Source organism: Pelmatolapia mariae, linkage group LG16_19 (genome assembly GCF_036321145.2).
Source record: "Pelmatolapia mariae isolate MD_Pm_ZW linkage group LG16_19, Pm_UMD_F_2, whole genome shotgun sequence".
Classification (NCBI taxonomy): Eukaryota; Metazoa; Chordata; class Actinopteri; order Cichliformes; family Cichlidae; genus Pelmatolapia; species Pelmatolapia mariae.
Genome location: NC_086241.1, coordinates 59,287,177 through 59,299,648, shown reverse-complemented (window position 1 = coordinate 59,299,648; position 12,472 = coordinate 59,287,177). Strand labels below are relative to the sequence as shown.

The 12,472-nt window shown below is 41.5% G+C and overlaps 1 protein-coding gene across 7 annotated transcripts in view; it reads right to left on the bottom strand.

Annotated features, from left to right (window-relative positions):
- The window catches only part of syne1b (spectrin repeat containing, nuclear envelope 1b), a 74,385-nt gene that overhangs the window by 5,790 nt on the left and 56,123 nt on the right, over positions 1-12,472 (bottom strand). For 6 of the 7 annotated variants that reach the window (XM_063497174.1, XM_063497179.1, XM_063497172.1 and 3 more), the window contains 33 exons: positions 12,213-12,386; positions 11,611-11,742; positions 11,214-11,410; positions 10,984-11,116; positions 10,537-10,719; positions 10,228-10,377; positions 9,751-9,927; positions 9,478-9,633; positions 9,244-9,399; positions 8,919-9,089; positions 8,617-8,750; positions 8,306-8,510; positions 7,913-8,095; positions 7,675-7,821; positions 7,418-7,572; positions 7,076-7,223; positions 6,890-6,984; positions 6,560-6,794; positions 6,145-6,339; positions 5,794-5,919; positions 5,488-5,643; positions 4,669-4,827; positions 4,360-4,526; positions 4,109-4,271; positions 3,570-3,757; positions 3,319-3,469; positions 2,958-3,140; positions 2,604-2,741; positions 2,193-2,384; positions 1,778-2,105; positions 1,354-1,422; positions 519-646; positions 121-247 (listed from right to left, as the gene is read on the bottom strand). In XM_063497174.1, coding sequence (XP_063353244.1) covers positions 121-247; positions 519-646; positions 1,354-1,422; positions 1,778-2,105; positions 2,193-2,384; positions 2,604-2,741; positions 2,958-3,140; positions 3,319-3,469; positions 3,570-3,757; positions 4,109-4,271; positions 4,360-4,526; positions 4,669-4,827; positions 5,488-5,643; positions 5,794-5,919; positions 6,145-6,339; positions 6,560-6,794; positions 6,890-6,984; positions 7,076-7,223; positions 7,418-7,572; positions 7,675-7,821; positions 7,913-8,095; positions 8,306-8,510; positions 8,617-8,750; positions 8,919-9,089; positions 9,244-9,399; positions 9,478-9,633; positions 9,751-9,927; positions 10,228-10,377; positions 10,537-10,719; positions 10,984-11,116; positions 11,214-11,410; positions 11,611-11,742; positions 12,213-12,386 — 5,401 coding nt within the window. The remainder of the gene's footprint in view (positions 1-120; positions 248-518; positions 647-1,353; positions 1,423-1,777; positions 2,106-2,192; positions 2,385-2,603; positions 2,742-2,957; positions 3,141-3,318; positions 3,470-3,569; positions 3,758-4,108; positions 4,272-4,359; positions 4,527-4,668; positions 4,828-5,487; positions 5,644-5,793; positions 5,920-6,144; positions 6,340-6,559; positions 6,795-6,889; positions 6,985-7,075; positions 7,224-7,417; positions 7,573-7,674; positions 7,822-7,912; positions 8,096-8,305; positions 8,511-8,616; positions 8,751-8,918; positions 9,090-9,243; positions 9,400-9,477; positions 9,634-9,750; positions 9,928-10,227; positions 10,378-10,536; positions 10,720-10,983; positions 11,117-11,213; positions 11,411-11,610; positions 11,743-12,212; positions 12,387-12,472) is intronic. The other variant, XM_063497177.1, reaches the window with a different exon arrangement.

The window sequence follows — 12,472 nt, the reverse complement described above, 5'->3', positions numbered from 1 at the left end:
AGATTATGTTAACTGAATTTACCAGCACCGTAGCCCAATGGATAATTCACATTTTTTTCTTTAACAAGCATAAATTAAAATAAATGCTTATTTAAGATGGAGGATAGTTATAGGTATTACCTGAAGTCTGGGACTCTGAGCTGCTGGGATCTGCCAGTCCAGACACCGTATCCTCTTCCTCCTTCAGCTCAGAGCCCATCCTCCTCACTGTGTCAATACTTCCACGACACTCGCCCATCAGTCGCAGCTACAGAGCAGTTAAACGACTGGTTATTGCAGGCAGTGTAATAGGATTATACTGACTATTTCAAAATTGGAAAAAATATTGTTAAACTGAAGAACCAAGTGAGTTCTGCGAGGAGAAAATAGATTATTAAAAAAATATGAGCAAAAATAAACAACAGCAGCATTCAAATAGACAAAGCAGAATTAATTGCGGTTAAATCTACAGTCCAGTGCAGAAAAGCTTTAAAGAATAGATTGTTCTGAGCTCTAAGCGTAATACGAGTAACACATACATATCCCATGTATGAGGAGTCCGTTTCTGTGCTTGCAGAAGTGCGGCTGCGGCTGCTGTCTGTTTGTTGCAGGTGGAAACGGCTGATATCCAGAGGGTGAATATGAGAGTCTGCAGCAGCAACCTCCCCTGTTAACACAATATTAGCTGATTATATTTCCATAATGTGTTTGTGAAACATGTTTAACATCAGAAAAGAAGGTAAGCCACCCTGATTTAAGAAAAACAAAATGTGGAGAGCGAAAAATGAGAAATAGACAGGAATGCAGATTGTTTGTTCTGGCCTTTTGTCGCAAATCACAGCACTCCCTTTGTGCCCCTTGCATCGGGAGCTGCATCCCTGATTTGAAATAATATGTTTAAAACCCGTGTTTTTACTGTGATTTGCCTTTGTGTGACCAGGGTCTATGAGACGTCTAAACAAATCTGCAGTCCCTTCTATAAGAATCAATACATTTCTTGTTTATAAACAAACAAACAAAGGAAAAAAAAACATGCAAATCAACAAATCCAAACAGGTTAGCTACAAAGAACAAGTCAAGTTAAAAAATGAATAAAGCTAGTTAGAAAGAAGGGTTAGGCTGAATTCCATTTCTGTTCTGCTGAATTAGAGCCCAAAGCAGAACAAGTGAATAGAGGGAATAAAAATGGAATTGACCCTATTCCCCAGGGTTAGAAAGTGTTGCCATTTGTGCCCAAAGTGTGTTTAAGAGAAGAAATGAACACAAATCAAATTCCAAGCTGGTGAAAAGACTACTAGTGTTTCATCACTCAGAGTGTATCTGTTATTTCTGGCCCCAAACACATGTGGCATGCTGGGGTCTGCTGTTGCCTACCAGTGGAAGACCTCAGTGTTTGTTCTGTTAGTTTAACAAAGGCCTCAGGGCTCTCTGGGATCACTACATCTGGAAGAAACATTATACAGTACACACATTTAGCAGTGGGCTTCACACTGACTCAGTGAACTGATTATCCTGGTATTCAACGGCACCAAGAAAATACATAATGTAATCAGTCACAGATAAACCCTTCACTAACTTTCTTGTGTTCCTTATGTGTTTTTCTGTGATTATTCCTTTTCTGTCCCCTATGGGAACTTTTGATGTCATTTTTTGGACTTCTCAAAAGATGCAGAGGCACAATGGTTTAAGATATCTCTCTTCTAACTTTTTTTAACAGCTAACACTGATAAAGAAAAGTTATTATTCTGAAAAATCTCTTAAATTTCAAGCATAATTTTGCACTGGTATGGGAACCTACCTGACAAGCCTGAGGCAGGGCGCTGAAGGAAGTCTCCCTCTTCACTCTGCTGCTCTCTGAGTGCCCTGCTTGCACTCTCAAGCCCACGGCTCAGGTCGTAGTCATGGTCCCATTCCAGGGGAATGGAGTCCACGCTTGCTGGGGTGTCTCTGCCCGAGCGCTCAGTCCGGAGCTGGGCAGCCAAGGAAGCTGAGCGACCGGAGGACGGCAGAGGTGACAGGAAGCCATCCCCCAAACGTTCACTCCACGGCAGACTGGACAAATCACAATGCTCATCTAGCTCCAGCTCACGATCGGACAATGACACTTCAGTGTCGTCATCTGCAAGCTAAAGATAAAGGACTTTAGTATGGGAAAGATTACATTTGGACCCAAGCCACAGATCTGTCAGATTCTCTCAATTTTGAAGTCTTACAGGAAGGCGAATGAGTTTCTTGTAGTAGCGCTCCACTCGACCAAACACTTCCTGACAGTAGCGCTGCAGCTCCTCCAGCTCTTCCTCGATGACAGCAGCATCCAGAGGCTCACTCTTCTCTATCAGAGCCTCCCCCTGGTGGAAGATGTGCTCGATCTTGGCTGTTGTTAGAGAAATCTCCTGCTGGAATGACTGTGAAGCCGGAGAGAGACAAGCTGTTAAAGCTAAACACAGAGTTGTGTGTGATGTGTATCTCTTATTAATTATGAAATATCCATTTAGCTGCTCTTCACAAGTGCAAACTGACTCTAGAAATGAAGATAAAATGAACATATGTAACAGTCAGTAGAAAGCAGTGTTTGAAAAATGCATAGTGGATTTTCTTGGTCTGAAATATCATGGCAGGCTCACCCTGAGTTGTTTGATCTTGGCCTGAATGTCACATTCAGAGAAGTGCTCGATGTTGGTCAGCTGAAGGTCCATCTCTGTCAGCCAAACCAAAATGCCATCTCTGGCTGTCTCAAACTCCTCTCTCTGATTAATAAAGTGCTGCACATGTAAAGAGGGACACTGGTGTTAGAGTCTATGCTTTCATATCGTGCAAATGGAACAAACCTTTGTTCGGGCTTTATTAGTGAAAAATAAACAGTCACAGAAAAGTTAGATGAAAAGAAATGAATTCAGAAATGCATGACAGAAATTTAAAATCAAAATGTACAAAAATGAAATGGAAATAATATATAAGTACTAGTAAAACAATTGTACCTTAAGCCTGCGGAGGATGGATGCCACCCTCTTCTGCAGGTTGTCCCATCGCTGGTTGGCATCATGTGCCATCTCCTTCAGCCGGCAGGAAGAGTCAGTGCGGTTTTCTCTGGCCAGGCGGCGGTATTGCTTATTGATTAACTCCAGCTGAGTCAGACTCTCGTGAACTTGTCTCTGGAAGGCCTACAAAAACACATTCATACATTTTCTCAAGAAATTTGCTTTTGTCTTTTAGCTTCGTGTTTAGTTTACATGTTTGCATTTGAGAGATAGAATTTTCTTATTTAATGCTGTCCTACTAGGTGAAAACAGTAGGTAGTTTGATCACTTGTACAGTTTACACAAAATAATTCAGCAATACCTCAAATTTCTTTAGTTCCTCCTTGGCTACAGTATACAGCACACCAGAGGAGTTGGGTAGAGCAGCTGTATTTTCTGAAGTTACCAGCCACTCCTCAAAACGTGCAAAGTCGTCCAGGAACTTTTGCCATAAACGCCATGTCTCCTCAATCCTAACAGAGGGAATAATTTCAGGATAACAGTTATAACAGTTACCTGTTATCCATAATAACGTATGCATTTGTTGCTTCCATCTAGTGTGTAACGTCTTACTTTAATCTCCTCTCCATAGACAAGGCACAGATGCTCCTCCAGCGGCGATCAAGGCTCCGCGTTGCCTGCTGGATGGAGTCGCACTCTGCATCGGTGGCGCAGGCGTCACAGTCATGCAGAAGCACCTCGCATAGATTCAGCACAGATGCCACTCCTGTACTGTGCTTCTCTATGTCACGCTGAAGCTCCTAAGAAGAAGAAAAGAGTGACACGGTAAGTAATAAGATGAGAGACAGAAGGAGAAGGAAGAAGCTTGATAGAAAGTTAGAGAATGACTTTTTGAAAGTGGTTACAAACTGTACAACAATAACTTTTATTAGTATATTATATCACAAAACCTGTTTGCATAGAATTGATACTAATAGTTACATTTTCATTACATGATTACAAAAATGTGAAAGTTTTTAGAAATTTCAGCTAAATGACTGCAAAGCCCTGTTGCCTGTATGCTATTAAAGAGCTTGCATTTGACACAGACTGAATGATTCCTGGCAAGCTGCACATATGTATTTTAGGTCCTGTTCAGTATATTATGTCACCTGCTGCAGATCGAGCTTCCTCTGAATCTCTTGGGCATCACAGGAGTCATAGGCGATAGGTTTGGACAGCTCTGTTTCGATGTGGGCGAGCCAAGAGCGCAGGCTGCTCATGTTTTTATCTAGCTGCTGCACAGCCACTAGAGTTTCTCTCAGTTTCTTTACTCTGTTAAAAGAATTTAACAGATTAGTTACAAACAACCCAGCATGGGATAAAAACACAGCTGCACAGCTGTGACTGCACGTCTGCTCACCGCGCTCCAATGAGATCGAGGAGATGCTGCCAGCGGTCACTGACTTTGTTGAGTTTTTGTTCGATTTCAGTGGCTTTGCTCTGGTGACTGGCCCTGGCCAGGCGCTCTCCCAGCTGGTGCAAATGTAGCTTGTTCTCCTCTGCTACTGTGATCTCCTCCTGGTAGTCCTGGCATACAACGCAATGCAAACAGGAAATTTGAAAAAACTGCACTTGTAAAAGAAGCAGAGTAGGAAAAACAAAACGTAACTGAAATACAACAATTAAATAACACTGTCAAACTTTGTAAATATTGGAGGTGTGTACAAACCTTGCGAAGCTTCTCGATCATCTCCTCAATGCTGACGTCTCCATTCTGGGACACCTTGCTCTCCATGTTAGTGAGCCACTCGCAGAGCTCCTTATACTTCTCGTTGAAGACAGTCCACTCATTTAGCTTCTCGCTTACCTGCTGCCTCCGCAGTGACAGCTGTGGAAGAACAGCAATACATGACAAGTTAACTGCACCTCTGTGCGAAGCACATAAAAACTGCCAACGAATGCATGGTAATTTAAAACAAAAGCTAATAAAGATCAAGAAGGCTCTAAAGGAAGCCGTTCAGACGCTTTCATTTGCATCACGCAGTGAGTGAGTGCTGTATTTCCTGTGTGTGCATTTTATCCGCTGCACACAGGATGCCGCTGTGAAAAAACGAAATCACCTTGAGGTTTCAGCTTTTCTTAACTGACTGACTGATTACATTAACTTGTCACGCCAACTGTTCCTCTCAGTGTATTCCTTTCTCAAACTTGTTGCACAATGGCATATTCAGCAAAATTGAACTACTGCTCCAACCGTTTAAAAAAAAAATGCTAATACTATGAATACCAATTTTTTTCTAGTATATAGACATAGATTTATATATGATGTTGAGCAACATCTACCATCTACATATACAAATATATGCTTTGTATCTTATAGTGAAGATTGACATTAGTAACACTATCTCCTGGGACTTGTAACTGTTACACAGTAAATATTGTGTAATATGCAGAATGTAGCTATAAACTAATTTTTGAGAATCAGACTTATAGTACACAGTATATTCAGACAATCCAAAATAGTAAGCAACTGTGCCAAGAGTTGTACCTGGTGGCAGATTTCATCCCACTGTCTATGCAGCAGCTCAATACGCTCTTGTAGGACAGAAAGGTCCTCAGCACTGATGTAGCAAGAAAGTGACTCTCTCAGTAAGGTCAGATGGGCCAGATCGCCTGTCCAGCCGTCAAATGTATTTTCCAAATCCTGGAAAAACAACAGTACCACTATTAAAACACTAAACAAGCACCTGAACAATGTACAAAATCAGCTCAACATACACTTAAATAACTCTACAGATGTCTTACATCTAGATGCACAAAGAAAAGTCAATTTTTTAAATGTTCAAGTTGTTACCTTGCAGCGGATCTGTTCAGCTTGCAGATCCTCATTGTGATCGGGAATAGGTTGAGAAAGCTGCTTTTTGAAGGCTCGAAGCTTTTCCAGTGATCCACAAATCCCTTTTTCACTCCTCTCCCAGTCCTGCATTCAACAGATTACAAACACAGGCAAAATTACGAGTTGCTCTAGAAAAGCTGTCCTCACTGAAACTACAACTAGAAGAGATTGGTGTATTATATGGAAATCAATGTAAAACTTAATACATACAATGGAGATTGTACATACAAATGCAAGAATTATAGTAGCCATCAAGGTATTCTGAAGTGGCCTGGAATTCAGAACGTGCTAGCATATTGTCTGTTTTACCTTTAACAGAGTGGAAAGTTCTTTCTTCTGTTCTTCCAGCCGTATGCTGGTTTGTTTCCATCGCTCCTGGACATCAGTGAGCTCTGCCTGCAGGGTCGCCTCTGCTCGGCTATCAGCTGATAAAAGCAATTGCCTGCCAGCCTCCACCGTCAAGATATAGCTGCCCTGCTGACGCTGCAGCACCTTTTCCTTCATCTGAAAAAGGAAGAAAGGATTCTTATCAAGCTACAAGCCTGTTAATTTACACAGATAACGCCCAACCCACAATTGCAGTTGCATGTTTAACATTATCAGATAATATATTTGTGGTTTATTACATGAAGAACATCACATTGCAACAGCTTCTTAATGTTAGCTAGCCTTTGCTGTCACTGCTGTATTAATGTGTATTACAGTCAGGTTTGTCACTATGTACCTGGACCGCGTCCAGCATAGTACGCGCTTGTTGCAGAGGAACTGTATTCCCTGCCTGAAGTGTCTCTGTACGATGGGACACTTCCAAGAGCCATTTGCGCAGCTTGTCCACCATTTCTCTATACCGCTGCCACTGGCGGATGAGACCATCGATGATCCCGCGCCTTTGCTGAGCACGTCGCACTACGCCCTGCCACTGGTTACTCAGCAGAGCCAACTTCAGATTGAACTCATCTCTGTAGGTGATTTCAGAAAGACAGGAGACAAAGAAAGGCTTGCAGTGGAGTATGGTGGTAATCTACAGATCTACAGAGTAGTCGAATAGGTTTACCTGTCATCTACCTGACCCTGCTCTAGCATTCTCTGTCCATCACTGATGATGGAGTGGAGGATCTGCTGCCGACTGAACATCTCAGCTTGGAATAACTGTAAGATAAAAAAATATTAAATTTGTTATATGTGTTAACAAAATTAAAATATACTGCCTGAGGATCATTTTCTTCAAATGGGCCCTAACCTCATGGGCTTTCTGCTGTTCCATCAAACTCTGGTAGTTCCCTGAAATTTCTACAGCCAGATTCTCTTCTGTTTGGACCAAGAACTCCATCCATGTTTCACACTTTTCAAGGAAGGTCTGCTGCTGCAGCAGGCATGACTGAAGCTTGCTGCAAGGAAACAAACAAAAGGTGATCTTATATCTCAGTCACATGGGGAGAGTGGCCTTTACCACTTTATGGTATTTGTGCCAGTCCTTCATTCATTCATTATTGAATTTATCTAACCTTGTTATTTAACAGAGTATCTTGAATTAGGATGGGTTTAAACCTTTTCAGACTGACTTGTAATTTTCTTGTCTTACCTGAATCTCTCTGTGGTCTGTGCTGAGGTGGTGGACCAGCTTCTGTTGAGATTCTGCACGCGCTTAATCTCAGAATCGTTAAGAGGGAGCCGGTAACCAAGCTCATTAAGACGCTCTAACTCAGGTGCCATACTGCTGAATTTCAACATGAGCCTCTGTAAAGCCCAGAAATTACAGAAACATTTCAGCTGTCGAACCAGTACGTGATATTCTGCAATTTGTTCACCAAACTCAAAAAGGAAAACAGTAAAACAAACCTTGAGGTCCTCCATGCGGTCCTGGATGACTGTTAGGTCAGTAGAGCCATTAGGATCTTGTGCCTTCAGAGCCTCTTCAGCTTCAACTACCCAGGACCCCAGTGATTCCAGTTGATGGTTAAAGGTTTCATAGTCTTGAACTCCAGTCTAGTATAGAAGAATGCCAAAATACTGGCTTGGTAACTGACTGCCTATACAAAAAAAAAGTGCAGTATGTTTCATAAATCTTTTTTTTTACCTGTAGGGCGGTGAGCTGTCTAGTAAGAGCCTGTTCCACTGCAGCCAGCCGCTGGGTAAGAGATAGGTGATCGGACTGGATAGCAGATGCTGCTGATGTATCCACCTGCTGTTTCAGCTGTTCTCCCAGTTCTTGGAGAACTTGAAGTGAGGCCTGGACCGGAGCTTGGGACCTGAGCAACTCCTGAAATAAAACACCCATAACATTCAGGGCAATATGTCTTCATTATCAAAACTAAAATACAACATCCAACTGCACCAAACACGTGAGGGAATGTTTAATATCATTAAAATTTTCCTTCATATCGATGTGGCTTTCACAATGAGGCATTAGAAGTGAAATACTGAGGAGTTGTTCTGATGTTGCAAGTTGCAAAGCTGTGGCTTGACTCACGCTGCATTCTTGAATCCAGTCAGACACCTCATCGTCAGCAATGTCCTTGTTGCAGGTAATCTTGAGGAGCTGATCTGCTTTTTCCTCCTGCAGCTGGATGCTGTTGCAGCTCTGCTCATAAAGCTCTTTGTAGCGCTGCCACAGCTGAAGCAGTGCTTTGCTGCTTCTGAGACGCTCTCCAATCTCCTCCAGTAAGCCAGTCCATCTAAGTGCAATGACATGGTAATACGCTAATAAATGTCTTAAATTCGTTAAAGAAACACCAGTAGTAATGATAGTAATAAGCATAGCACCATGCTAATTAGGTTCACCTTGCATTGACATCTTTCAGGGCATTGTTGAGAGAATCTGACACTGAAGGGTGGCACTCTCTCAGCAGTTGGTGGGTAACAGCACCAAATTTTCTGAGACTGCTCTCCTGTTTTTCCAGTTCCCCTTGCAAATCCTTCACAGTGACAGATACAGTGGTAAATTCACCAGCAGTTTAATGATCACATTAAGAAACATACCCCTAACATTGCTACAAGATTTCAGAAACTCATATCAATACAGTTAAAGGCTTTAGTCAGTAAATATGAAAAAATACACTGAATGCCCCTTTATCTTAATATACCTGCAGACTTTGCACTTGCAGATGAACAGCCTCCAGTGAGCCTGTGAGGAGGCGGAAACGAGACACAGAGTACCTTCCCTCCATCAGGTAGCCATTGATCTCCTCTGAGGCGTGTTTGTATAGAGTCCACTGGTCCAGCACTGACTTCAAGCTGATCTTTAGCTGCCCAATCTGTAGAAGGTGAAATCAAAAACATGCATCTACATCCAGTAAATTGCAAAATCAGGCCAAAGTCTGAGCACGATAGGGATGGACAAGAGAGGACAGAATAAATGGGCCTAACCCAGGTAATAAAAAATAACAAAAAAAAGAACAAGGAGATTACCAAGTGGTCCAGGTTAGCCCAGGTGTGATTGACACCTTGGAGTGTCTCCATGACGATAGCACAGGCCTCATCAGTCTTATTTTGAACAAGGGCACAGCCTTGCTCTTCGACTCGCTCCAGCTCTTTCTCTTTTTCTTTTACCAGCTCCTCCATTTCCTTTAAAAAAATTGTTTTTATTTAGCAAATACAAAGACAAGATGAAGGGCAAGAATATCTTAATCAGATCTACAGTACCTGGCAGTCTTTTAGAGCATTCTGCACAGATGTCAGATCCTCTATCCGGTGTTTCCTCTTCAGCCTTTCTTCTTGAGTTACCATCCAAGACTTCAGGGCCTGAATGCTGCTCTCATAATCTAACCACATCTCCAAGAGGCTCTCAAGGAACTGGATCTTTAAGAATTTCATGCAAAAAAAAAAAAAGTTAACTTTGGATGTTGCATTGATAAAGGACATTGGGTGAATATGCTGTTGGTTTTATTGTAACATTATCAATGATTACGCCCTCACCCTCTCATTGATGCGGCCTTGTAGGATCTGCCAGCGCCTGTTCATGGCTCCCAGGCGCTCAGCAAAGTCTGTTTTATCACTGCGCTTGCTCTCCACATCCTGACCACTGAGCTGCAGCACTGACTGGTTGACAAAGTCCACAGTCAGCTGCTTACAGCTTAAATCTACTCTGAATCCCTAAAGTGAGGAAACAACAGGAGATTTTATAATAAAAGATCTACAGTTAGAACCAGTAGTTGCATCACCATTATGATCAGGTTAGGAAAACTCCATGTTTAAAAATCGAAATTTTAGCTCTCAACATATGCTCTTATTAAGAATTTTATCTAGAAAAAACCTTACTTGCAATGGCAAACCACAAAAAAACCCCAAAACCATTCATTCCACTAAAAAAAAGTTATATTTTTGATTTAATAAGAGTTCAGACCATACATGTAAACAAAAACTGTCATGAATCAATAAAAAATGCTCCACTACCTTATATTTTTGCAAATAGTCTTGAATCACACTTGATCCCACAGCACTCTTGAGGTTTTCTTCATCCTCGTCAATGACACTCTCCATCAGCGATATCCAGTTAAACAGCTCACAAATGGCATGACGGGAGGCCAGTTTTTCCATTTGGATCTAGAAAAAAAAAGAGAAAAAAAGAAAAAACGACATGTTGGTAGTTTAAAAACAAACTGCAATGAAAACTTTTGCATGCAAACTGGAGAAGCAGAAAGAGGTAATCCTATTTGTCCTGAAGCAGGTAAGCCTTTTTAGTCCGGCTGCATGTGACGATACCTGATGCAGCTTCTCCTGGACCACTGGGATGCGTGTGAGTAGCTCAGACCACTGAGTGTCAATCCGTGCCAGGTCAGAGCGCAATACCACCGTGTCCACTTTCTTCAGCCGCAGCAGCTGGTTGCCCTCATTAACCACTGAGCTCTTAAGGCTAGACTTTCCCTCAACTTCTTTTGAAAATTCCTAAAAAAGAGAGAAGTGGAAAATCATCCAATCAAAACTATGTGGACCAGACTGCAGCAAAACAGCGCTACTGCAGAAGATAATAACAATATTAAACAAAAACAGGCCCAGCATGTACAAAATGAGTATGTTAATTTGTAGTATATCCTACTGATGAACTGAGGTGTTATGTTCATGCCTACAACTGCCATTAATTGAGGCAGCTGGTTGGCCAGCAAAAACAAAACAAAACTGATCAACCAAATTGATTGTTTTTGGCCTCACAAGGAAAGCAGAGAGATGATCTCTGACGGTTTCCAGCTCCTGTGGCACTAACACCGCCTGCGTGTTCCAAAACTCCAGACGCTCCAGAGCAGACTGCAGCCATTCGCTCATCTCTCCACACTCCCTTTGATACCTAAAGAAAAAACAATTGAAATTAGACCATGCACTTATTCACTGGATATTTATATCCAAAGCCTAAGAAACAGTCCTTAATTAAAAGTCTTTCTGACCTGGTCCAGTGTTTCAGAATAGCCTCGAGGCGTTGTAACTCCTTGTTGACCTTGGCAGTGTTGTTGAGCCAGTGTTCCCCTAAGAGTGCGAGCTGATTCTCCAGCGAGGGGCAGCACACTGACAGTAACAGATGTTTACCTTCATCCAATACCTGGTAGAGCTTGTGCTGGTGCTCCGCTAGTCTCCCCTTCAGACCCTTTGCAAAGAAGAAGAAGAAAATGTGTTTCCAGCTAGATAAATATATTTTTCTACTTTGCAGCAAAGACAGGAAGCCCGTTTTGACTTGAACCTTTCTTAATCAGCGTATAAGAGAATTTAAGCGGCTTGTTCCTTTGTCACAACTAAACAGTTAGCCCGATGTAGTAAATTTACACCTGAACTCATGTGACATTGTACCTGATACAGTGATATTCTGTCCATAAGCCTTTCTTCAGTTTCTTCAACCAGACCAACAGAAGGAATACTTTCTTCAACAGCCTCCAGATGTTGGTTCAGACTCTGGTAGTCCTGCACCAAACGGCACCAAGTCTGAAAATAAACATGATTATAAATAAATATTTAAAATTCAGTCGTCTGACAAGTACATCTTTGCTCTTTTAATCAGCACACTTGTTACTATGTAACTATAATAATATTTTTTTAATTTTACCATTAATTTGATTTTTTGTTGAGAGATTTTGTACTAAATGCTTGCAAACACATCGGTCCTCCTACAGTACAACTCCAGCATTATCTCACAGCTACCAACTTTAATATGTAATTTTTTTCAAGGTAATTAAAAAGGCTTTTAAAAATGTGTTTATATAGCTTGTGATGTTCTAATATATAACATTTAAAAACTAAGTAAATGTCTTTTATTAAACATGTCATATCTATTATATCTACATGTAATAAGATACAGTTAAACCAACCACACTTGGAACTGGTCAAAAAATTATCCATTATCAGAATTTTGTGACTACGTTAACCTAATATGGCATAAATACTCCTTCACCTACCTCTAGGATACACTCCAGTTCGACTCCTTTACTGTGCGCCTCTTTGAGGACTCTCTGAGCCTCAGCTAGTGTCTCTTCCAAGGCTTGGTTTTCTTTGGGAAGCATCAGGCCACTGATCTTCCTGAAGTATGTTTCCGTTAGAATCATATGGGACTCTAGACCCTGGAAGAACTCCTAAAAGAGGCCAGAAACAAAGACGATCAGCTCTATTTGTCTCCTGCATCACAGCAAATTGGGTTCAACATGTAACCTTGTTGATT